Source organism: Mus caroli, unplaced genomic scaffold, assembly GCF_978045245.1.
Source record: "Mus caroli unplaced genomic scaffold, Mus_caroli_1 scaffold_6, whole genome shotgun sequence".
In the NCBI taxonomy this organism is placed as follows: Eukaryota; Metazoa; Chordata; class Mammalia; order Rodentia; family Muridae; genus Mus; species Mus caroli.
Window position 1 is genome coordinate 97,300,001 of NW_028227261.1, and position 24,364 is coordinate 97,324,364.

Here is a 24,364-nt window from a genome sequence, read left to right on the forward strand (position 1 = left end):
TTATTTCTTTTTAAATCTTGTATTTACTTCTCAGTGTTGGGATGGAACTTGGGGCCTCATGCATGAAAGACAAGCATGAAGCCACACTCCCAGCCCTTCAGTTGCTATTTAAATCTCTTTTTTAAAGATTTATTCATTTTATGTGCGTGAGTATTTTGCCTGAGTGTATGTATGTATGTATGCATGTATATATGTTTGTATGTATATGTGTGTATATATGTGTGTGTGTATGTGTATATGTGTGTATGTGTGTGTATATATATATATGTGTGTGTGTGTATATATATGTATGTATGTATGTATATGTATATACATATACATACATATGTATATACATATACGTATACGTATATGTATATGTATATGTATGTATGTGTGTATATATGTAAATCTGTGTACCTGATGCTCAAAGAAGCCAGAAGAGGGTGACAGATTCCCCTGGAACTGGAGTTACAGATGGTTGTGAGCCACCATGTGGGTACAGGGAACTGAGCTCAGGTCCTCTGGAAGAACAGCCAGTGCTGTCAACCACCGAGCCATCTCTCCATCCCTGCCATTTAAATCTTAAAGTCCCCTGTATTGCTTTTTTTTAAACGTATTTTTGAAGAACAGTGTGTCTATTAGCTTTCTTCATCTTTGAGAGGTTCAGAATAGACAGAGGACTTGGAGTCTAAGAGTTTCTCTGAGGTTCTTGTGAATGTGAAGATTCAGACCAAGCTGCTGCCTGGCCTCCTCCCTACCCACGCCACCACTCTCTTCAGGTCAAGCTCGTGTCCTGCCTCCTCCCTACCCACGCCACCACTCTCTTCAGGTCAAGCTCGTGTCCTGCCTCCTCCCTACCCACGCCACCACTCTCTCCTACATCAAATGAGCCCCATAGGCTCACACCTATGACTTCATACTGTCTTTACTATTTCTTTCATTAATTTTATGTATTTCTGTATGTGTGTTCCACCCGCATGTGTGTGTATGCACCCCTAGCGTACCTGGCACCCTCAGAGGTCAGAAGAGAGATTCAGTCAGAGTTGTGGATGATTGTGAAGCTGCCCCAGAACCTCTCTGCATGAGCAACACGTGCTCCTAATCTCGGAACTATCTCTCCAGCCTCAGTCCATCGTTCACAAGTCTTGTTTCCACTGCATAAAGCAACAGAAGGGCTGTGTATCACTGAAACATTTGATCCTTTCATTTGCCAGAAGAATGTGACTCCCCATAGAGTTATGCGTTAAAGGCAAACCAAGAGTAAAAAGCCTGATAGCGCGTTAACCAGTCCTCCCACAATGGTCCTCCCTTTGTTCAAAGGAGTGGGACAGGCTTTCCTGGAAGCACCTGCTCCCTCTTCCTACCTGGGTTATCTCTAATTCCAAAGCCTCACCACAGACATGCCACTTCTTCCTTAAAGAAAACCATTCGTGGGCTGGGGAGGTTGCTCCACCATTGAAATGCTTGCCAGACTCGGATCTCTTTTTTTTTTTTTCTTATGTTGTCATGGTAATACGTGTTTGTAATCCCAGGACCAGCAAGGCTGAGACAGGCAGATTCTTGGGCTCAATGAACAACCAACCTACCCTAACTCCTGGCCAATGAGAGAGACCTTGTCTCCAAAACAAAAAGAAAGATGGCTCCTAAGGTTGACCTATAGCTTAGACACACACTCACACACATACCCCAGCCCTTCTAAAGACAAGCATTTATTGAATATCTTTGTGAAGCCCCTGTGCCAGGTACTAGAAGTTGGCAGATGAATTCCAGACACAATCCCTGCCCCCAAATATCTATACTATCTGTTATTACTAAAGATGTCTCATAGTTTACTATAGCATATATCCTCTTTTTAAAAAAAAATTATTTTATGTATATAAATACACTGTAGCTGTATTCAGACACACCAGAAGAGGGCATCTGATCACTTTACAGAGGGTTGTGAGCCACCATGTGGTTGCTGGGAATTGAACTCAGAACCTCTGGAAGAACAGTCAGCGTTCCTAACTGCTGAACCATCTCTTCAGCCTGACATATATTCTCTTAAATATTCTGTTATGGTTATAGAGAAGAGAAGAAAAAAAACCTGGTAGGTCTTTCATGTGTTAGATATAAAAATACCCTGTGAGCCAGCAAAGTCAGGGATAGAAATACATTATATCTCAAAGTATATGAATCGGGTGCTCAAACACATGTGGACACATATATGCACTATTCAAACTAGCCAAAAGCTAGGGGTAACCCAAAAACCCACTAGTGGGTCATCAGATAAGTCAAATGTGAACTGTCCAGACAGGAGACTATCAGTCCAACCTCCGCCATTAAAGAGAACAGGACTCTGAGACATGCAACCATGTGGGTGAAACTTGAAAACATTAAACTAAGCCAAAGAAACCAGACGCGAAAAATCTGGAACTATATGATGATGTATGTGCAGTGTGCGGAATGGACAAATCTAAAGACAGAATGCAGATGACTTCCTGCTGGGAGCCAGAATGGGAGGTTTCCTAGGACAGGATTTTCTTTGAGGACCATAAAAATCCCCAGAATCTCGACTGCAGCTGTCCTAACACTTTCCTTGTCGCTGAGACAAAGTAGCAATTCAGGGATGAAGGGGTTTACTTTGTCTCACAGTTCTAGGGTCCAGTGCATCACAGCTTGAAAGACACAGCAGCAGGTGCATGAGGCCATAGCATCTGCAATGGGGAAGCAGAGAGAGCAATGAACGCTCTCCTTTTGATTCAGTCTAGACCCTAACTTAGGAGGGGTCTTCACGCCTCAGTTAACCCAAACTAAAACTTCCTCACAAACATACCCAGACGTTTGTCCCCTAAGTGATTCTAGGTCCTCCCAGGTTGACAGATTAATACTTGCACAGCATTGTAAATGAACTAAGCGGCAGGGAATTCATTCATTTATTTAGCACAGTGCTGGCTAGTTTTACACCGACTTGACCCAAGCTGGAGTCACTGGAGAGAAGAGTGCCTCAACTGAAGGGAAAAAACTCCATTAGATCAGGCTGTAGGCAAGCCTGCGGGGCATATTTTTTTCATTAGTGATATGGGTGTGGCGGCCCTTAGGCTGGTAGTCCTTTGTCCTATAAGAAAGCAGGCTGAGGAAGCCAGTAAGCAGCACCCCTCCACGTCCTTTGTGCTTCAGCTCCTGCCTCCAGGTCCCTGCCCTGTTTGAATTCCTGTCCTGACTTCCTCTGATGATGAACAGTGATGTGGAAAAGCATAAGGCTCTACCCTTTCCTCCCTAAATTGCTTTGGTCATTGTGTTTCATAACAGCAAGAGGAACCCATGGTTAATTCTAGGATATATGTGAATTTTACCAATTATAAACAAAGAAAGGGGAAAATGGACAAAGTGGGGGGAGCTCTAAAGAAGCTATGGGGAGTGTGGAAGTTAACTGGTGGCATCAAGAGAGGATCAGCTCTTTTCAAGCCGGGATGACTTTGGGTTTGGTTGTAAGCGATGCGCAACAGACGATAAAGGCCTTCAAGCAAGAGGATGACTTGACTAGACCTATGGTTTGCACTGGACACTTGAATAGAGGACTAGCGAGTACAAAAATGGATTCACAGAGGCAATATGTGAAGGCTGCTGGCACAGAGAGCGATCATAAAGAATGCCCCAGGTGTAAAACACCCGCCAGCTCATTTTTTCAGCTAAGTCACTAGAAATGCCCTCTGCCAAATTCAAATCCAGAAATACTAGCTGGGGTGGGGGAAAAAAAGTACTTTTCAAACTGATTTTTAAAACAGCATAAGCCTGTCGTTTAACACACCCCACGAGCTTTGGCATCCAAATTAACCTACTTCCTCTTCCTGTGGGGATTACTCATAAGAACTTGCCCCAGCACCAGCACCTCACCAAAGCAGCAAGCCTATTTTTGACGAGAACAAACTGTAGTCAGAAGATGAGTTTGGGAGCAGAGTTTGGAGGTAAAGCTGATGCCTCAGGTTTGGTCACATTAGCATGCTGAAAATAATGCACACTGCCTTTGTTAACACTGCCAGTTAGACCGCTTGTTTATACAGCGTCCAAACTGAACGAGAGGCTGGAGAGATGCTCCAGCTGTTAAGAGCACTTGTTCCTCTTTCAAAGGACTGGGTTCCCAGAAACCACACTGAGCAACTCACAATTGTCTATGGTTCCAGCTATAGGGAATCCGATGCCCTCTTCTGGCCTCCGTAGGTCCCTGCACACACACGTGCATAGTCACAGAACAAGAGACACACATAAACATAGACAAAATAATTCTTTTTGCAGTTTTTGAATGAAGACAGAACAAAAGACAGTGATCTGTTTCACACAGTGTAAGCTCTTACATCGCCATGTCCTAACAGAGCCGATCCAGTCAAACTGCAGGTGGGATTCAGACCTAAGTCTTGTTATGGTGAATCTGTCTCCCAGCTTCGCCTTGTCGTGCTAGAGAAATCAACCCCTCAGAAAGAAAACCAAGGCCCAAGGGGTTTTCTGGATTCTCAGTGACAAAACTAGAACTTCTAAGCACCCAGCTTCCACTGTCACCAAAACCTTTGCCAAAGCTCCTCCTCGGGCACAGACTCAGTTTCATTTGGAAAGTGAGAAGATAACAGAGTCGTGATGTAGAGGTGAGAGCATCTGCCACACACAACGTAGAGGAAGTAGAGTGAGCCTTAGGTTTCCCATAAACACGATCCTAAGGCTCCATTCGTGTCTGTAGATTCAGACCAGTCAAAAACACTCAGGAGGGGCTGGTGAGATGGCTCAGTGGGTAAGAGCACCCGACTGCTCTTCCGAAGGTCCAGAGTTCAAATCCCAGCAACCACATGGTGGCTCACAACCATCCGTAACAAGATCTGGCACCCTCTTCTGGAGTGTCTGAAGACAGCTACAGTGTACTTACATATAATAAATAAATAAATAAATAAATAAATACTCAGGAAAAAGCACACACGTGTACTGGTCACTGACAGCTTCCTCCCTTGGGTTAGTCTTGGAGCAAGACCACAGGGTTTACTTTCTAAGTATGTTTAGGTTTGGCATTCTCAGTATGTGGTTGTAGTATACGGGAACACTGCACACGTTACATGCATGTACTAAAGCATTTTATGTGAGGGACTTGAACATCCAGGAGTTGAGTATCTGGAAGAATCCTACAACCAATTCCCTAGCAATATGAAAGGTTGCCTGTGCATTCAAAGAACAAGAATTCAAAAGAGTTCTCAGACTTTTGGTTTCAAGTGTATACCCTGACCATGTGGTAGTTTTCAGGAAGGCTGTGGGAAATTTTTTTTTTCCTTTTCTTTCCCAAGCAATTCAGTAAACAAACCCTCCTGGGGTCCAGCACTTCCTAGGCTGGGTTTTGGGATGCAGAGAGAAAACTGGTCTAGGATGGTCTCTAGAGATGCTCACAAGCTCCGGGCTGAGCAGAGGGTGTGTAGTAGGAGATAACCTGTCTCGCACAATGGGACTAATAATTACAGGTCCCAGTATCTAAGAGTGAGAGGTTTGCACACATTATCTCACATTCTTACAGGAAAAACCTCAGGGAGAGTATTATCATCCCCACTTTAAAGATAAGCAAAAGTCAAACCTCAGCATCAGGACCTCGTGGAATTTAGCCAAGGCCACCCAGCCAGAACTAGCAGAACAAAAAAGCAAACCAAGCCTTGAACAAGGTCACTCAGCTCCAGTAGCTCTGTCATTCTGTTGATCCCAGGGCCCCTTTCAGTATGAGCAGAATTAAAAGGAAAAAAGGGAGGAAGGAAGGAAGGAAGGAAGGAAGGAAGGAAGGAAGGAAGGAAGGAAGGAAGGAAGGAAGAAGGGAGGGAGGGAGGGAGGGAGGGAGGGAGGAAGGAAGGAAGGAAGGAAGGAAGGAAGGAAGGAAGGAAGGAAGGAAGGAAGGAAGGAAGGACGAGCCACGAACTTAACTCACACAACACCCTCAGCTAGCTCATCTGCATATAGAACACACACTGTAGATACAAAGGGCTGCTTTGCCTCTGAAATTCTGCATAGACTGAAGTGGCAGGGCCTAGAACAACAGAGGATGACAGTTCAACTCCAGCTAACCTGGTGTGGTGAACCAAAAGGCCTGGAAGTCAGAGAAACTTTGAGAATCCCAGCTGAAAGTCTATTTACCAGGTCACATGCTGCAAATCGCCCACGACCAGCTGTGTATCTATTAAACTTAAGTAGGATAGACTTGGGTGTTTCCGTCGACGATGATTCTTCCTCCGCTCCTTATGGTGGTGGTGAAAGTGGCGAAGTCATACCCTGGTAACAACGTTGTAAACTGGTGCTGCCTGTTTGGCAAATACAACCTGTAGCAAAGACCATAAAGTCTTTTATCGCCTGGGATGCAGTCACGCTGTTTGCAGGAGGTGATTCAACAGAAGAGAAAAATTATATGCACACAAGTGTCTATTACGTCTGAAAGTAGAAAATATTGAAAGCACTAAGTAGAAATGGTGATGTGGTGACTTTATGAAGACTCATACGCCTACGTTCACCTGCTTAGGTTCAGGGGCTAAGAACATGATCTCTGGAACTTACAGTTGGTGTAATTGACTGTGAGACTCTGGGAAAGCTGAGGAACTGCTGAAGGCCTCTATCTCCTCATCTGGAGAGATGGAGGCGATGACAGTATCTACTCCATGGGGTTGCTTCTGAGATCAAATGACTTAATTACATTCATTAAAGGGCTTTTAATAGTGCCTCTCCATAGATTGATATCACTGTTTTAATATGCAAATCAAATGGCCTGATACTCCCACCTTATCTAATGTAAGGCTCCCCTCCTCGACCGGGTCTTGATATCCTGAGATAAATCCAAGACCCTCAAGACATTTCTCCAGCCCTATCTGCAGTCAGTACAGTACTTTTTTTTTCCAGACTTAAGGTGAAAGAAGGAGCATTCTCAGCTTGCTCATACTGTCCACTCGGCGTGACGCCTATAGTTGTTATTCTGTTGTTATTGAGACAAGTGATCCACAGGTCTTCTTTTTAATTTTTACTCTCTCTCTCTCTCTCTCTCTCTCTCTCTCTCTGTGTGTGTGTGTGTGTGTGTGTGTGTGTGTGTTGCACATGGTCACGGTGCTCATGTGGACGCCACAGGAGTTAGTCTTTTCCTTCCATCATATGGTGTTCTGAGGATCAAACTCAGATTGTCAGACTTAGCAGCAAGCACCTTTAGCCATCTTGCTGGTCCCAGGCACCTTTAGCCATCTTGCTGGTCCCAGGCACCTTTAGCCATCTTGCTGGTCCCAGGCACCTTTAGCCGTCTTGCTGGTCCCCAGTGTCATTCTCAAATTTCCACTATCATCACTAGCCTTTTGTCTTTTGTGGCAACTCTGCCATACCCACGCCTGGATGAACAGCTCTTAGCATACATACAAACACACACACATATGCATACGCACACCCAGCTGCCTTCGGACAGTCACTTTTTCATGGGGCCTGAGTCCTGTTGCTGAGTACCGGGGGAGTCCCTTTCCTCCCTCTCCACTCCACGTTTCCTGCCTTACAGAGTCATTCATTCAGGAGACTACCCCGCCCCAATGACAACAGACAGCATTCCTTGAAAGTCTGACATTCTCCAGGTATCTCAAGCTTTCAGAGAGGTTCTCACAATGTACCTTGGACATAGGCACCACTGTGGGAACTGGAGCCTGCGAAAGTCTTATATATGTCATTTTTTAAGATATTTATTTATGGAAGTGCATGTTATCCTGCATGTATGTCTGTGCACTACATGCAAACACAGAGAACAACTGGAGTTATAGATTGTTGTGAGCTGTCAGATGGGTGCTAGGTACTGAACCTGGGTCCTTTGGAAGAATGTCCTGCATTTTTAACCACTGTGTCATCTCCAGTACCGAAAGGCTTATATATATTAAGGATTTTTTTAAGATTTATTTATTTATTTTATGTATATGAGTGCACTGTGATTATCTTTAGACACACCAGAAGAGGGCATCAGATCCCATTACAGATGGTTGTGAGCCACCATGTGGTTGCTGGGAATTGAACTCCGGACCTCTAGAAGAGCAGTCGGTGCTCTTAACTGCTGAGCCATCTCTCCAGCCCATATGTTAAGGATTCTGTTTGATACCCATCCCCCACCATCAGAACAAGCTGATATTTTAACCACGTTTGCCCATCTCCAAGCCCACTCCAAGGAACTGTGGCTCTTCCTTGCCTCCCCAGGAAGGGATATAAGCAAGGTGCTTAGACTGAATGGTGACAAAGCCCAAAGCAAGCTTGCACCACCACAGTCAGAATCCTCACATGAGGTTATGTCTGCCGACAGCAAACCCTTGAGACAATACGCTGTGCAGAGTGAGAAAACTACATAGTTTAGTCGTAAATAGTTGCCTCTGGTCATGGTTGTGGCATGGGTCCCACAGTGTTAGTTCTAAAAAATGTGCCCTCTGCTTGAGAGATGGCTCAGTGGTTATGAACATGTACTGATCTTCCAGAGGATCTGAGTTTCATTCCTAGCACCCACATCAGGCAGCTCATAACTATCTGTAACTCCAAAAAATTCCAGTTTTATTTGCATGAACACTGGGAAGTTTAGTCCAGGTTTATATGGCTACAAAAGACCTGGGAAAGCAAGGGCTAAAGTTGGGTAGAGTTACGAGGACCACCACTAGTTATAAACTTGCATTAAAAACAAACTAAATTTGGGTTGGTGGTACACGCCTTTAATCCCAGCACTTGGAAGACAGAGGCAGGTGGATTTCTCTGAGTTCAAGTCCTGCCTGGTCTACGAAGGAGTTCCAGGACAGCCAGAGCTAGACCGCAAGGCCTTACCTCAAAGAAAAACTAAACAAAGCAAAACAAAACGAACAAACTAACTGATGAGCATGGTGTCCGCCTTTAATCCCTGTGCTTAGGAGGTAGACGCAGATGGATCTCTGGGAAATTTGATAACTGTCTGGTCTACATAATGGGTTCTAGGCCAGACAAAGCCTCAAACTGAGGCCTTACCTAAAGAAACACCACCACCAGAAAAACCCTGCCCCCGCTTCCCCGCCAAATAACCCTGATGTAATTACACCAGACCGACCATTGAAATTGATTGGACTGTCCACTCACTCTCACTCCCTCGATCACATGACTTAGGACAGGCATCGTAACAGCAAGTCAATGGTGGTGTGGAACAGTAAAATGTCATTATATCAAGTTGAGTCCATTGAGGTTCCAGGAAAGAAAGAGGTGGGAAGGAAGAAGGAAGGAAGGAAGGAAGGAAGGAAGGAAGGAAGGAAGGAAGGAAGGAAGGAAGGAAGGAAGGAAGGAAGGGGATCCCTTACAAAATATAGAGGTTCCATGTTGAATTGTAGGTATAAAAACAGAAGCGATTGCTATAATACAAATTTTTAAAGGAAGGCTGGAGAGATGTCTCATCAATTAAAACCACTTGCTCTTGCAGAGGGTCTGAGCTCTGTTCCCAATGCCCACACCGATCAGGCCACAAACCACCTTTAAATCCACCTCCAGGTGTCACATGCTTTCTTCTGACCTCTGAAGCTACTTGCACTCAAGTGCACATACCCTGTACTCCACAGTTAAATAATAAAACAGATCTTTAAAATTTTCTAAAAGAAAACATGGCAGAATATCTTCATGTACTTAGGGCAAGCATCAGTTTTCAAAATAGAATACAAAGAAGTAGAAACTAACAAATAACTTGATAGGCAATTTCATTAAGGAAATTATTACTTCAATAACCCAAAGACCAAAATCATAAGATCAAGAAGGGCAACCACAGGTAGAGAATAACTAAAGATATACATATCTTTGTCAAAGAACTAGTATACATCATATGTAAAGACCCTTAACAAATCAATAAAAAAAATCAATCCCATAACAAAATAGGCTAAAGACTGAAGAGAAATATTGAAATGGTCAATGTATAGAGAAGTACTTATTATTACTCATCAGCATTGTGCTAATTAAAGCTACGCATGCCTCTCCTTGTTACTTACAGTAATTTAAACAATGATATTGTCTGGTGTTGGCAAATACATAGAACAATTGGAATTCTCAGATCCTGGACGGCATTAATTAAAGTAAATCTTATGTCCAAGCAATGCCAGTCAGCAAAGACATGAGACAGATATTCTTCAGAGTGTATGTATCTGAGTAGTCTTTGCCTCGCTTACAAGAGCTAAGTGATAGCAACCTGAATGTCCTCCAACAGCAGTGTGACACTCATCTGTGGGATACAATGACAAAGGACAGGGTACTGCCTACAAGGTATAACAAGGAGGTTGCATGTCACAGACATAAGGAGTCTTTGGTTCCACTTATATGAGGCTTTGGATGAGATGATGGGAGGAGAATTATGGGAGTCATTGGCTGGGAAGGGAGCCTTCTGCAGAAATGGAGCTGATCCATTTATTAATCTAAGTTTCTTTTTACTTGTGTTTTATTTTAGAGATAGGGTCTCTTTGTGTAGTGAGAAGATTCAGACTCATAATCCTCTTGCCTCAGCCTCTAGACTGCTGAGTGGACGAATGTGGGCCACCGTATCTGGGCCTGGGTGTAGTCTTCATTTGAATCCAGGGCGAAGGGGTGGCTTTAAGAGTGCCTACAGTCTAAAAATGATTAAAACAACTGGAATGAATTCCAGTTGGTAGCCAAACTCAATGTCGGTGCATTTTGTGTATATTAAGCTTAACCATTTTCTTCCAGCCTCTTTCTACTCTCTTTTTTCTCCTCTTTGTGTATCTCTAAAGTGTGAGAATAGTGTGTGTGTGTGTGTGTGTGTGTGTGTGTGTGTGTGTGTGTGTGTGTGTGTGTGTATCATGTTGTTTTGATTAACTCTACTTCCTCACATATTAATTCTCTTAGTCACTCTTGGCTGAGGCTTTTTTTGGACTTTAGAGGTCTGTTAAGCTTACAATGATTGGTGACACAGTGTCAGTAGCCTCCCCTCATTGTGGAGAGGACATGCTAGTATGTCCCAGTAGATGTCTATCACTCTGGAGAGTCCTGGTCCCTTGAGGGCCCTTGAGTGTACTCTTCACTCTACCTGGGATAGATGCTTTGTCTTTCCTGAGAGACGGAGGAGGAAGCACAGACAAGCGCGGCTGCACCGGGCAGTCCCGCATCACCTGGTCCCTAAGCTTGTACTTATTAGAAATTCAAAGTCCTCCCTCCACCCAGGTCATCACAATCAGAAAGTCTGGGTGGGCCCACAGTCTGCTTTCGCCCATCGTCTAGGTCCCATGGCTGGAGACTGGGAGGGACTGTCCCAGAGAATGCCCCAGTTAACTTCCCGAACAACCACTGAGGTTTCTTCATCCCTGCGCCTGTCAATCAACATTTCCCATTTTCAGTAGACTCCTGGCACATTAAAAAAAAAAAAAAATCCAGTCTGATTCGGAACTCACAATTGTCTTACCTCAGTCTCCTGAGTGTTGTTGACATTTATAGGCATGTGCCACCACGCCCAGCCTTGTCACGGATACTCTTAAAAGTTTTAATTATAAAATAGACAGTAAGGAGCTTGCCATCGAGACTATACAGGCCAGTAGTGTCTAAGTTCATTATTACACACCCGACCTGTAAAGTTCTTCGTCTTGCGGAATTGAAGCTCTGTACCCATTAAGCAATTTCAAATGAAGTTTAAGAAGAAGTTTGTTTGTTTGTTTGTTTTTTGAGAGAGAGACAAGGGCTTGCTACGTAGTTTAGGCTGGCCTTGAACTTCAGATCCCCCTGCTTTAGTTCCCAGAGTGGTGGGATTACAGTTACCTGGCACCATGACTGGTTTTAGTGGATATTTTTGTTTATTATTGTGTGTGTGCATGTGTAGGTCAGAGAGCAACCGTGAGGAGCTGCGTCTCTTCTTCCATCTTTTACATAGGTTCTGGGTATTGAACATGGGGTGCTGGGCCTGTGCAGTATGTACCTCAATAAGTAACCTACTGAGCCATCTCACCAGCCCTTTAGTAGATTTTCTTTTCAAGACAGGGTTTATGTATATCCCTGGCTGTCCTCTGTAGACAGACTGGCCTTGAACTCAAAGATCCACCTGCCTCTGCCTCCCTAGTGCTGGGATTAAAGGCATTATTGATATTGGGGTTTTTTTTTGTTTTGTTTTGTTTTTGTTTTTGTTTGTTTGTTTGTTTGTTTTTGAGACAGGGTATGTAGTGCTGGCTGTGCTGGAACTCTGTGTAGACCAGACTGGCCTTGAACTCACAAAGATCCCCGTTTCTGCCTCCCAGTGCTGGGATTAAAAGATGTGGGCCGCCACCTAGACCATCTAACTATTTTTAAATATGCAATTTGTTGGCATCAACTACAATAATTCTTACGTCTGTCCCTCATATGGGGCTGCCTGGGCACAGGCCAGCAGAAGCCATGCATCCCACACGGAAGCTAATCAGTTAGCATCTCGCTTGCATCTCGCTTCGGCTTCCCAAAACCTAATGGGGTTTTAAAAGCATATTTTTGGCCTATCAAATGCCACTTTCGGGGGATCTGAGATCAGTAGATGTATGTGTTTACCTGTCACTTTTAAAACTTCAAGGTGGTAAAATATATGAGCATAACATAAAATATACAGGAAGCAAACAGTTCCAGGCATTTGCAGGCACAGTTAGCAGACACGGTTCTGTGCATCCGAGTGCCATGCCGTCGTCATCAGCACAAAGCACTCTTCACCTCCTCGGACTGACTTCTGAGATTCTGTGCTCATCTAGCACAGCATCCCCATCCCTACTCCAGACACCCCATCGCCTTTCTCCCCCTGTCTCTATGAACTTGTCTCATAGACGCATGCATACAGCTCGGTCTGTGTGGCTGGCGGGTTTCACTGGAGGTAGTGTGTGTGTGTGTGTGTGTGTGTGTGTGTGTGTGTGTGTATTCCCCTCCTTTGAAAGTCTGAAGATTGTTCCACCATTGTATAAACTTCCCTTCCTGCGGACCTAACCATTGAGTGTACCCAGCACACTTTCTTGGGTCAGCCACCAATGAACACTTAGGTTGCTCATGTATTTGGGCTATAGTGACCAATGCTGCTGAGAACACAGGCATGCAAATGTGTTTTCATGTCTCCATTTGCAATTCTTTTGGGACTAAAGTAGAGTCACTAGGTCATATGGTGAGTCCAGTTTTAGGGTTTTTGGTTGGTTGGTTGGTTGGTTGGTTTTGTTTTTGAGACAGAGTTTCTCTGTGTAGCCCTGGCTGTCCTGAAACTCACTCTGTAGACCAGGATGGCCTCAAATTCAGAGGTGCTGAGATTAAAGGTATGCCCCATTACACCTGGCTACCCACTTTAAGCTTTTTAAAGCTGCACCATTTTGTATTCTCACCAGCAGTGTGTGAGAGTTCCAATTTTCTTTATGTCTTTTGGCACTAGTTGTTATAATTAAACAATTCTCTCTCTCTCTCTCTCTCTCTCTCTCTCTCTCTCTCTCTCTCTCTATCTCTCTCTCTCTCTCTCTCTCTCTCTGTGTGTGTGTGTGTGTGTGTGTGTGTGTAGGTATACTTGTTTGTGGTGAGAGAGTACCACTAGCCTTTCTTTATTGGTCTCCACTTTATTTTATTTAAACATCTACTTTTGTTTTTATTTAAGCTTATGGGTCTCTCTGTGTCTATGCTATGTGAGTATGGGTACCCCTGGAGGACAGAAGAGGGTGTCAGGTCCCCTGGAGCTGCATAGGCAATTGTGACCCTCGGAGAGTGGGTGCTAGGAATGGAACTTGGATCTTCTGGAAGAGTAGCAAGAACTCTCAACTGCTCGCCATCACTTCATCCCCTCCACTTGATTTTTCCAAACAAGGTCTCTCTGGTTGGCCAGGAAACTCTAGGAATTGTCATGTCTGTCACCCCAGGGCTGGGCTTGCAGATGTGTGTCAGCAGAGTCGGCTTTTTATGTGAGTTTGGGGCATCTGAACTCAGCACCTCATGCTTGCAGAGCAAACATCTTAGCAGCTGAGCCATTTCCCCACCAATGGCTGTTTCCCTGAGCATGGGTGACTCTGTAGGTTCACTCTTTACTACATTGTTGTGGGGCTCTTTCCCACATACATGGGGGGTTTTCATTGTGATGGAGTGCAGTGAGTTATTTTTCTCCCTTATGCCTTTGGTGCCTTTTTTTAAGAAAACCAAGGTCATTAAGCTTCCTGGTATTTTCTCCTCTATACACTTCCTCTATACAGCCCCCAATACTAGTTTTCAAGTATCCACTACTTATAAGAAGTATCTAACTACCCCAGCTCCCTCCCCTGCCACTTAGCACAAATATTTAAAACCTGGCTCTTTTGCTATGAATCCAGACTGTAGATGCTGCTGTCTGATAAAAAGCTATAACAAACCGGAAGGAGGTCAGAAAAGTGGGCATGACAGGCTAGCTCAACAGCTTAGTGCTTAAGAGCTGAGAGCTTCAGTGCTTCCTCTTCAGAGGACACTTGTTCCCAGCACACATGCCCAGTGGCTCTCAAACACGGATGGCTCTAGCTCTGAGGGATCCAATGCTCGCTTCTGGACTCTGCAGGTGCGCGCATATCTCCTCTCATACATGATTACAAATAAAATACATCTCAGCTATCCTCTTGGTCATTCCAAGAGACTGTCATATCTTTATTTTGTCTACAAAGTCCCTGGAGATCTCCTTACAATGAAAACCCTGAAGCAGCTGCTCTGGGAGGGGGCAAGGGAAGGATCCGGGAATCGACTAATTCTTTGCTGAAGGCAAAGCTTCCTCTAGTTGTAGGTAAAGCCATTCAGCAAACAGTGCCCGCAGGCTCCCCACTAGAGCCCAGATCTGCCACAGACAGCCTCCAGGATCTCAGTCTTAACTCTCACCATGCCTCAGTTGATCCATCTGAGTTCCTGGATCCTCATCTCCATCTACAAAATTATTTGAGCCAATCATATTATTTCCACAGAATGCTCATCCAACAAGTAGTTCTTCCGTTCAGACAATGGCTGCAGCCCTGTTTAGCCACTTAACAAGCTAGATAACAGCCCTGCCCCGCTTCTGTGGAAATCTGATGAGAAAGATAAACAAAGTAAAGATGGGAGAGTCTGGTAAATAAATGTGCTGACAGGAAAGCCAAGGTCACTCTGCAATCGAATGGAAAACGATGGTTGGAAGCGATCGGGGCTTTCCTCCAGGGAACTGTTTTCAGATTGTCACCTGAGAGATGAGGTGGGGAGAGAGGTGACACAGGCCAAGGCAAGTGGAGAGTAAAAAACACTGCAGAAGGACCTGAGCAAGAAGAAGCACGAGGCTCAGGCGGGACCAAGAGTGGGTCAAGAACACAGATGATCAGTGGTGTGAAAAGCACAGAGATCCCAAGCTTTCCAAAGCACTGGGTGCCTCACACTCACGCGCCACAGGCGTAGGCACCTCTCTAGGACAAGCCCCGTGGTGTCTGATGAAAGGGCTGGGGTGGAATTGGAATTTAGGAAGATCACTTCTGATAGTGATGTGCAGAAATTAGGCCGGGGAGCCCAAGACCAAATGTAAGGACATCAGGAAAAGGCCTTGTAAGAGTCTGAGCAAAGGATGGTGAAAGCCCGGCCAGGGTCAGCCATGATGGGAAAGGAGATAAGTGGAGGGATCAGGACAGATGTGGGAGGGGAAATGGCCAGGCTGGCTGAGGCAAGTGAGTCACAGAAGTGAACAGAAGTCCGAGTGACTGACGTAAGGCGCACACACTTGTATCCTACTCCTGTGTCTGTGGGTTCATGAGGCTCGAACTCGCTCAGCTGGCCTTAGTACCTGACAAAAGGTCATGGAACACACCTTTAATCCCAGCACTCGGGAGGCAGGCGGATTTCTGAGTTCGAGGCTAGCCTGGTCTACAAAGTGAGTTCCAGGACAGCCAGGGCTATACAGAGAAACCCAGTCTCGGGGAAAAAAGAAAAAAAAAAAAAAAGATCAAAATCAAGTCTGCTCCAAGCAGCTTCCATCCAGGGATCCAGGCGGGTTTGGAAACCCCAGCACAGTGCCGTGAGAGCCTGTTAGGAAATGTCACATGGCCATTCCCTTGTTGAAAGTAAGACCCAAAGAGGAGCTGAGTCTAAGAAAGAGACTCTCTGAGCAGAAATAGTGAGGGACTGTGGGTACTGCCTAACAATAATGTAGTCTAGAACAGGAAGCCAGACCAGTTCCAGGGAGGCACCCACAGAAGTAAAGAACACAGAAGAGAGAAAAAAAAGCCTCTCTGGGGAGGTGGGAGAAGATGCAGAGAACCTTCTCAAGCATGCCGAGTGTATTGCCGCTGAGAGGTTCCAATAGAGGTATCAAAAAGGCATCTGGCTAGATGGTCCCCAGGGTTCAGTAATGATGGGGTGAGATCGTCTTGGTGAGTCACAATCGTGAGGTTGGTCAGGAGAAGGAATGAGATCATCCGTGGAGAATCTGCAGAGTTAGAAATGAAACAGGCCTAGCACAGCACGATAAGAATGTGAAAGTAAGGCTCTTGGGGAAAAGATACCTGCAAGAGAGACTAGGAATATGGTTTCTAGGAGTTAAGAATGGAGTGGTTTAAGAGAGAGTGTTCAAGAGATCAAGCACCAAAACAAAACTCAGTGTGGTTCTGACAACCAGAGACCAATTTCAGAGGCTTGGGGTGACCAAAGACTCCCAGACTTCCTACCCAGGAGTGTATGTAGCTCTGGGTCAGAGTGCTTACCTAGCATGTGTGACTAAGATAGACTTTAAGACAACGAATGGTAGGGATTGGAGCTGTGGTTCAGCAGTTAAGAGCACTTAATGCTCTAGAAGGTCCAAGTTCAGTTCCCAGACCTGGCATCAGACAACCACCTGTAATTCCAGCTGCAGGAAGAGGCCACAGGACACCTCTGACCTTCTGGCCTAGACCAAAGATGTGCATACACATGTGGGGGGAGGGGGAGAGAGAGAGAGAGAGAGAGAGAGAGAGAGAGAGAGAGAGAGAGAGAGAGAGAGAGAAACTGACACAGACACATACCAAAGAATCATTTTTTTTTTTTTTTGCTTTTTGTTTTTGGGTTTTGTTTTTTGTTTTTGTTTTTTGTTTTATTGGGGGGGGGGTTGGGTTTTTTTTTGTTTGTTTGTTTGTTTGTTTATCGAGTCAGGGTTTCTCTGTGTAGTCCTGGCTGTCCTGGAACTCACTCTGTAGACCAGGCTGGCCTGGAACTCAGAAATCCGCCTACCTCTGCCTCCCGAGTGCTGGGATTAAAGGGCATGCGCTACCACGCCCGGCTAGGTTTGAGGGGGATTGGGGGGAGTTGGGTTTTTTTTGTTTTTGTTTGTTTGTTTGAGACGGGGTTTCTCTGTGTAGACCTGACTATCCTGGAACTCATTCTGTAGACCAGGCTGGCCTTAAACTCAGAAATCTGCCTGCGTCTGCCTCCCAAGTGCTAGGAATCATTTTTTTTTTTTTTTAAGATAGCAAATGGGTGTTGGGGATTTAGCTCAGTGGTAGAGGGCTTGCCTAGTAAGCCCAAGGCCCTGGGTTCAGTCCTCAGCTCCGGGGAAAAAAAATCAAAAACAAAAACACAAGGTAACTAAAGATAGCAAATGTGGAAGAAATTATTTTTAAAAACACAGCAAGTGTAGAAAACACTTTCAAGGAAACCCAATAACCTGTCCCTACCCTTATACCTATTCTTCAGGGATAGAGGATGGACCAGGAAATCAGGACGATGATTTCTGCCACGGTACAGATCAGCCCAGATAGAATTGGAGGACACCAGGGAAAACACTGACCAAGCTACAGATAGAAGGCTAAGTCCCTCTCAAGAGCCACTCAAAGTACAGGTTTCTTGTCGAGTAACAGGCAAACCCGAAGTGCACTCTGAGTGTAGCATCTTCTCAAAGTGAGCACACCTGTGTGAGCGGCTGCATCCTCCAAAGCCCTCCATCTGCCCCCTCTGTTCGCTGATGCCCTGAACCCCAAAAAGTTTGGAACTAGGGAGCTTCCTGTATCGGAAGCTTCCAACCCCTCACAGCTCCTCCTCACCCCCAAGCCTTCTTTAGCTCACTAAGCTGCTTTGGTTCATCTGTTCTTCCGTCTGGTTGTCATCCTTTGAATGAACTTGTTTGGAGAGCTCATGTGTCCTACGCTGTACACAGGGGGCAGGGAGAGAATGCAAAGGCAAGCGACACCAGACTTCGAGCGAAAAAGACAGGCATGCCCAAGGGCAGTTGGCAAACAGTCCGGTGACCGTAATGACGGAGTGGTGTGGAGTTTGGGTGGAGAGGGTGTGTGCTTGAACAGTCAGGCGGCAGCACTTAGGAAAATAATTGGAACTGTGTGGGCGAGATCAGCAGGACTTCCAAGTCGGATGGGATGGAAGAGTGAGAACTGGCTTTCTCTTTGTTACATTATGGAAAAGCTGTAGCCCTTGCTTTCAAGAGACCCTAACAAATCAGATCAACAGTGCCGCAGCTGAACAGTAGAGGGCGCTGAAGACTTGTGCTTGACACTAAAATTACGCACCCCCTCCAGCACGCTCCCCCCCCCCCCCCACATACACACAAATTTCATGAAAGTTCTCTGAAAATAGATAAGGATGCAGAGTGTATGGAGCATGGTCAGAGTCACACAACTCCTCAGGAGCAGAGGGAGCCTGGTCCCCCAAGCTCATTCAAGTCACTCTGTGCTGCTCTCAACTTTCCCAAAATCTCAGTTCCTAAAAGCCAGGTGCTTCACGCACCTTTTTGTTTTAATTTCCTTCTCTCCTTTTCTTTAAGAGATAGTGAAGGGACAATGAGCCATGGTGTAGAGGTGTGTGTGTGTATAAATGTCTTGCAAATAGCGTATGATTGGCCTGTGCGTTCCTTTTCTTCCTGCCTCTGAATGAAGTCGGTGGCTCAAAACATGGGTGTCTTGGTTTGAGTGTAAATCCTGCCTCTTCTTGGTGTGATCCTAGATCCATATTTCCAAGTCTTTGAAGCCCCTGACTGTAAAGCCTGCTGCTGTTCATGTCCATATCTCTGAGACTGTCTGTAGAACGGAGAGAACTGATGCAAACTTGTTCCAAACAGTCTCCAGCAAGGAGCAGGTAGGCACTCCATCGAACTGTATCCCTGTCAGCTGTATCAGTCCTCCTGGTCCTTTGTACCAAGTCCCAGCTCTGTCATAAACGACACAGGTGCCTTCTCTGTCACCAGCCACGGTCATCACATCCTTCAAACAAGGGCCATAACCCCACTGCTATTCCTATGTCTACTACTACCAAAATTAATTACTTTAGTTCATTCAGCAAGATAGATAATTTTCTGCTGTCATACTATGCTTCGGGAACCAGTGCTGGGTCCTACCTAGAACGAGACTGACGAGTGGGTCAGAGTCCAAGAGTCTAGCAAGCAATGGTGCTGTATAAGCTCATAGTTGTAACAAATTCTCAGAGACCATATTAGAAAAGGGCCTGGCGCTGTAGACAGGTAATATCAGCTACTCTAGAGGCTGAGACAGTGGGATCACAAGGTCCAGGGCAGCCTCGACGATTCAGTGAAACCTTATCTTAAAGCGGGGGTGGGGCGGTGGGGAGGTGGGGGGTGGAGAGGTGTTCAGTAGTTGAGTACTTACCTAATAGGCTCAGAACTCTGGGTTCGATCTCCAGGTTTGTAAATAAGATTGAAAAAGAAAGCACTAGAAAGAACACAAGTCGGAGGGTCCCAGGACCACTGCTCTCCCCACTGTTTTCTTCCTAACAAGAGGAGGTAACATCTCATCATGTTTTGAGGGATAGAGAGTTTGCCAAGTTCACTCCCCCATGTCAGAAGTAGTTCATAGGCTCGGGAATCCCAGTGGATCATCCAGGACACACGTCAGACACAGCTCTTATCTCTACCTCAGGGCTCCCGGGCCCAGGATGCCTCTTCATCCTCTCTCGGATGCCCTCTACGGAAAGCCAATGGGGCCTAACTAGTTAGGCTGGTATATTCAGGGCTCCTTGAAAAGAAGCCAAAGTTATGACAACTGGAAGATGGTAGGGGGTTCCCTACCAACACAGGTGGGCTAGAAGAGGGAGCACCTCACAACTCCAGACCCAGTTGTCCCCTTCTTGCCTACCACTTAAGGAGCAGTACAAGGTTCCCTTTCTCCCTGCACCCAGCCTCCCAAGCAGCTGGGGCTAGCTAGGTCCCTGCAGGTAGGTTCTATGTCTGATGTCTGTGTTTTCTCTGACCCTGGTTCCTGGCGCCGCGCCTGGGAGAGAAGACCTCACTCCGTCAATGTTTGCTAAATTGAATTGAACCGAGCTGCACGGAGGCCAGAATTATTGACCTTTCCAGGCAATGTTTTTGTTTTCCTGTCTTTGCAGGAAGCACGGGGCACACTCAAAAAGGTAATCAGAGAGTGGTGTCGTGGAGAGATTACTGAGAGAGGGGGCTGAACAGGTTCAAGGAAATAAAGATGAGAAAGCATGTGGGCATCTGCAGGCATGGGAAGCAGTTACTGCTCCCCAAACATAAAGGCCCAGAGGAGATCTGGGGAAGAACACGGCAAGCTGCCAAAAGGCAGCCAGTGGGCGGGGTGAAGTAAAAATCCACCCCACGTTCTCCTTCTCCGCTCTCCCGTATCCTGATGCTGTCTCTTGTTGGTTGGACCCAAATAGAAGCCAAAAAAGCCCAAGGTAGTACAAGCCATAAAAGGCGGCTTCTCTAGGCTTAGAGCAAAGGGTTGAAAATCAAGAACACAGGCAGATGGGAATGAGGAATGCCCGACACAAGTAAGTGGCTTTCCCCAAAACACTCTCTGCTCTGCATTGGCATCAGAACTGCTTCTCTCTTTCTTGTTGGTTGGTTGGTTTTAAGACAGGGTCTATCTATATAGCCCTGGTTCTCCTTGAATTTGCTCTGTAGCCCAAACTCACAATGATCTACCTGCCTCTCTCTGCCTCCCAAGTGCTAGGATTAAAGGCACACTCTGTCACCTTAAAACAGTCTATGGCCCTGTGGTGGTTGGTGTTGTCAACTTGATAGAATTTAGAAATCACCCAGGAGATGGGTCTCTAGACACGTATATGGGGGATTAACCTTTTTTTTTTTTTTCCTTTTTTTGGTTGTCTTTGAGACAGGGTTTCTCTGTGTAGTCCTGGCTGTCCTGGAACTCACTCTGTAGACCAAGCTGGCCTCAAACTCAGAAATCCACCTGCCTCTGCCTCCCAAATGCTGGGATTCAAGGCATGTACCACCACTGCCCGAGTAGGGGATTATCTTAACTTGTATTAGTTAAGTGAGATAGGAAGAGCCCCCCACTGTGGGTGGCACCATCCCCTGGCTGGAATCCTGGACTGTATAAGTGGGGAAATGCAGCTGAGCAGCAGCAGCAGGATCTCATTGCTCTCTCTTCATGATCATGGGTTTGATGTGGCAAGCTGCTTCAAGCTCCTGCGGCCTTGGCTTCTTTACTCTGATGCACTACAACCCGGAGCTATGGACCAAAAATAAACCCTTGTTTTTTGTCAGGGTATTTTATCAAAGCAACGGAAAAAGAACTAAGACAGGCCCCTTCTGTTCATCTCTGACCTCTCTAAGAGCAGAGCATTCATGTCCCACTTGCCTCGACATCCTAATGCATTCAGGGTATCTTCTAGCCACCACGGATGCATGGGTTGGTGAGAGGAATTAATTGTGGCTTTTTGCATGGGAAGGAATCCTCTAGGAGAAGATAACAGGCGAACTATCTCATTAAACTCACTAATTAAACAGGAGTTAAAGTCAGACTTTAGAACTAGAAGAGTATTCCAGATAGGCCCACATGTTCTGTGCCCACGTGCCAATCGAGAACAATGCTAGCCTGGAGAGAGGGGTCAACAGTTGGGGAAAGTCCCTTGCAGAGGACCAGAGTTCAGTTCCCATCCATCCATGGAACAACCACGCCAGCTGCAGGGCATCCCATACCGGTAACTGGTCTCTGAAGACACCTGAACTCATGTGTATTAACATATACACATAAACATATACACATCATTAAAGATAATAAAAATTGATCTTTAGAAAAAGAAAAGGCTTGACGCCTAGAATCTCTGGATGATGTTCAGAGATGGCATTTCATCAAATGGTTCTTTCAGGCTATATGGAAAAGAGTCTTGGATTTCCTAGGTGCTGCTGAAACAGTTATATGGGGGTACCTTTTCTATAGAATTACTTTCTCATATAGAAGAAATATGAGACCCCCGTACTAACGCTGGTCAGTCTCTCTGGACCAGTACTTCCAATTCGAGGTTGTCATGTAAATCTCTCAAAAGAGAGAATTAACTACCCGTCACCCCCTGCATCAATGCTGAGTGAGAAGGCACTCCCAAAAGTCATTGTCTCAAAGCAACCGTTTGTTCTGTTCGAAGTTTAGTTGTACTTTGTATTTTTCTCCTTCCTCTGGGACATAGAGTCACCTGGGACAATCTCTGCAGTGGAAGTGGAATTACAGGTGATGAACACAACCACACAAACCCATCCCAAACCCCACCTGCATCCCATCTTCCAACATGCTCATGCAAATCTCAAAGCCAGCTCCAAAGTCAAGCAGAGGGAAGTCCTTCTGCTCTTCATAGAAGAAACCACAAAGCCACGTGACCAAGAACATGGTTGTAGAGGAGCCCAGGACATAGATGAGTAACTATTTCCCTAATTCTCAAGACAGAGCTGTAGTGGCATGGTCCTCTTAAGAGCAGACACCAATGACTTCCTTCTTTGCCTCTCCTCACACATAAACTCTATGAAACAAAGGTTTTCCATGGATCCCTGGGACCTAGAACTACACATGGCCTCTTGTTATAGTTTATCAGTACTTGCCAGTTGAATGAAAGAGTAAATGCCCTTTGATGCCTCTTCCTCGAGCTCTTACATCCCAAGGATGGCATCTTAAATTAGGTGGCTCAGTGACTGTGACATGATATTCTGGGCTCTGTCCACCGTGGAGGTGACTGCACACTATCATCAGAAGTGTAACCATTTCAAAAGTGCACTTTAACATGTTGCCTGCATTTGAGGAGGAGTGGGGGTATGGGTAGAAACTGGTAGATGAATTGGGAAGTTGATTTCAAGAGGCCAAAGATGATAACACATGTAGGTCTAGAAAATGGTGAAAAAGCCAGGCAGTGGTGGCACACACCTTTAATCCCAGCACTTGGGAGGCAGAAGCAGGTGGATTTCTGAGTTCCAGGCCAGCCTGGTCTACAGAGTGAGTTCCAGGACAGCCAGGGCTACACAGAGAAACCCTGTCTCAAAAACAAACAAACAAACAAAAGTGGTGAGAAGCACCATGTAAGTTGAATGGAAAGACTGTATCATTTTCTGTGATGGAGAGAAGACAGGGCTTGGGGTCTGAGCAACTGGGAAAAGAGCCAACAGATAAGGAACTTTTTTTTTTTTTTTTTGGTTTTGGTTTTTTGAGGCAGGGTTTCCACCTTGTGGATACAAGAAGCACACAAGCCAGCAACAGAAAATCAGAGTGAGCAGTCACTTCTGCAGGGGAATGCCCCTGACTTACATGCTCCACTCAACCAACATAAGTGTGTAAACCCCTGCTCTGAATGCGGACAGTGTGCTCAGGGCTAGAGTCTTGTAAGACAACATGAAAAGAGTCCCTGCCATCAAGGAGCTGCGCGGTGGGGAGGGGGGAAATGTAAGTACTTCCCCAAAGCAACTACAGTTAGAGGCCCTGAGTGAATATCCAGTGGGGATGGGGAGTGGGTCTAAGTAAGATCAGCCAATTACATCTAGACAGATGGGTTGACACTAACAGGTACTAAAGGTCCAAGACCCAAGAGTATGTAGAGAGACAATAAAGAACATTCAGGATACTGTACCTGGGAGCCAGGACTAAGGAAAGAGATAAATATATATTATGTTGGTTTATGACAGCAGCTCTCAACCTGTGGGTCACGACCTTTTGGGGGTCACATATCAGATATCTTGCACACCAGATATTTACATTACAATTCGTAACAGTAGCAAAGTTACAGTTTTACAAAATAATTTTATGGTTGGGTTCACCACAACATGAGGGACTGTATTAAAGGGTCACAGCCTTAGGCAGGTTGAGAACCACAGGTGTATGGGAAAAGCTGGTCCGTAAGGACATGAAATGGGTAAAGATGGGTGAGGAAAGGAGATGCCAAGTGACACTCACCAAGGAAAGGATCCAGACACATCCAGATCTGGCTGTAGTCGCCCATGCTGTAATACCAGCACTCAGGAGGCAGAGGCAGGAGGCAGGAGGCAGGAGGCAGGAGGCAGGAGGCAGGAGGCAGGAGGCAGGAGGCAGGAGGCAGGAGGCAGGAGGCAGGAGGCAGGAGGCAGGAGGCAGGAGGCAGGAGGCAGGAGGCAGGAGGCAGGAGGCAGGAGGCAGAGGCAGAGGCAGGTGGATCTCTGTAAGTTCAAGGCCAGCCTCACCTATATGGATTCCAAGACATCCGGACTACATAGGGAGAT

The 24,364-nt window shown here is 45.7% G+C and overlaps 1 protein-coding gene across 3 annotated transcripts in view; it reads left to right on the top strand.

Annotated features, from left to right (window-relative positions):
- Nucleotides 1–24,364, top strand: part of Ptpn3 (protein tyrosine phosphatase non-receptor type 3) — a 150,524-nt gene that overhangs the window by 994 nt on the left and 125,166 nt on the right. The window contains exon 1 of one of the 3 annotated variants that reach the window (XM_085839270.1): nt 18,965–18,987. The exons of 1 other annotated variant lie outside the window; for it this stretch is intronic. Coding sequence is in view for 1 of the 2 variants with exons in the window: in XM_021159376.3 (XP_021015035.1) it covers nt 20,646–20,658 (13 nt within the window). In the remaining variant the exon portion in view is untranslated. Of the gene's footprint in view, nt 1–18,964; nt 18,988–20,639; nt 20,659–24,364 lie in introns of those variants that run through there. One more of the 3 variants, XM_021159376.3, reaches the window with a different exon arrangement.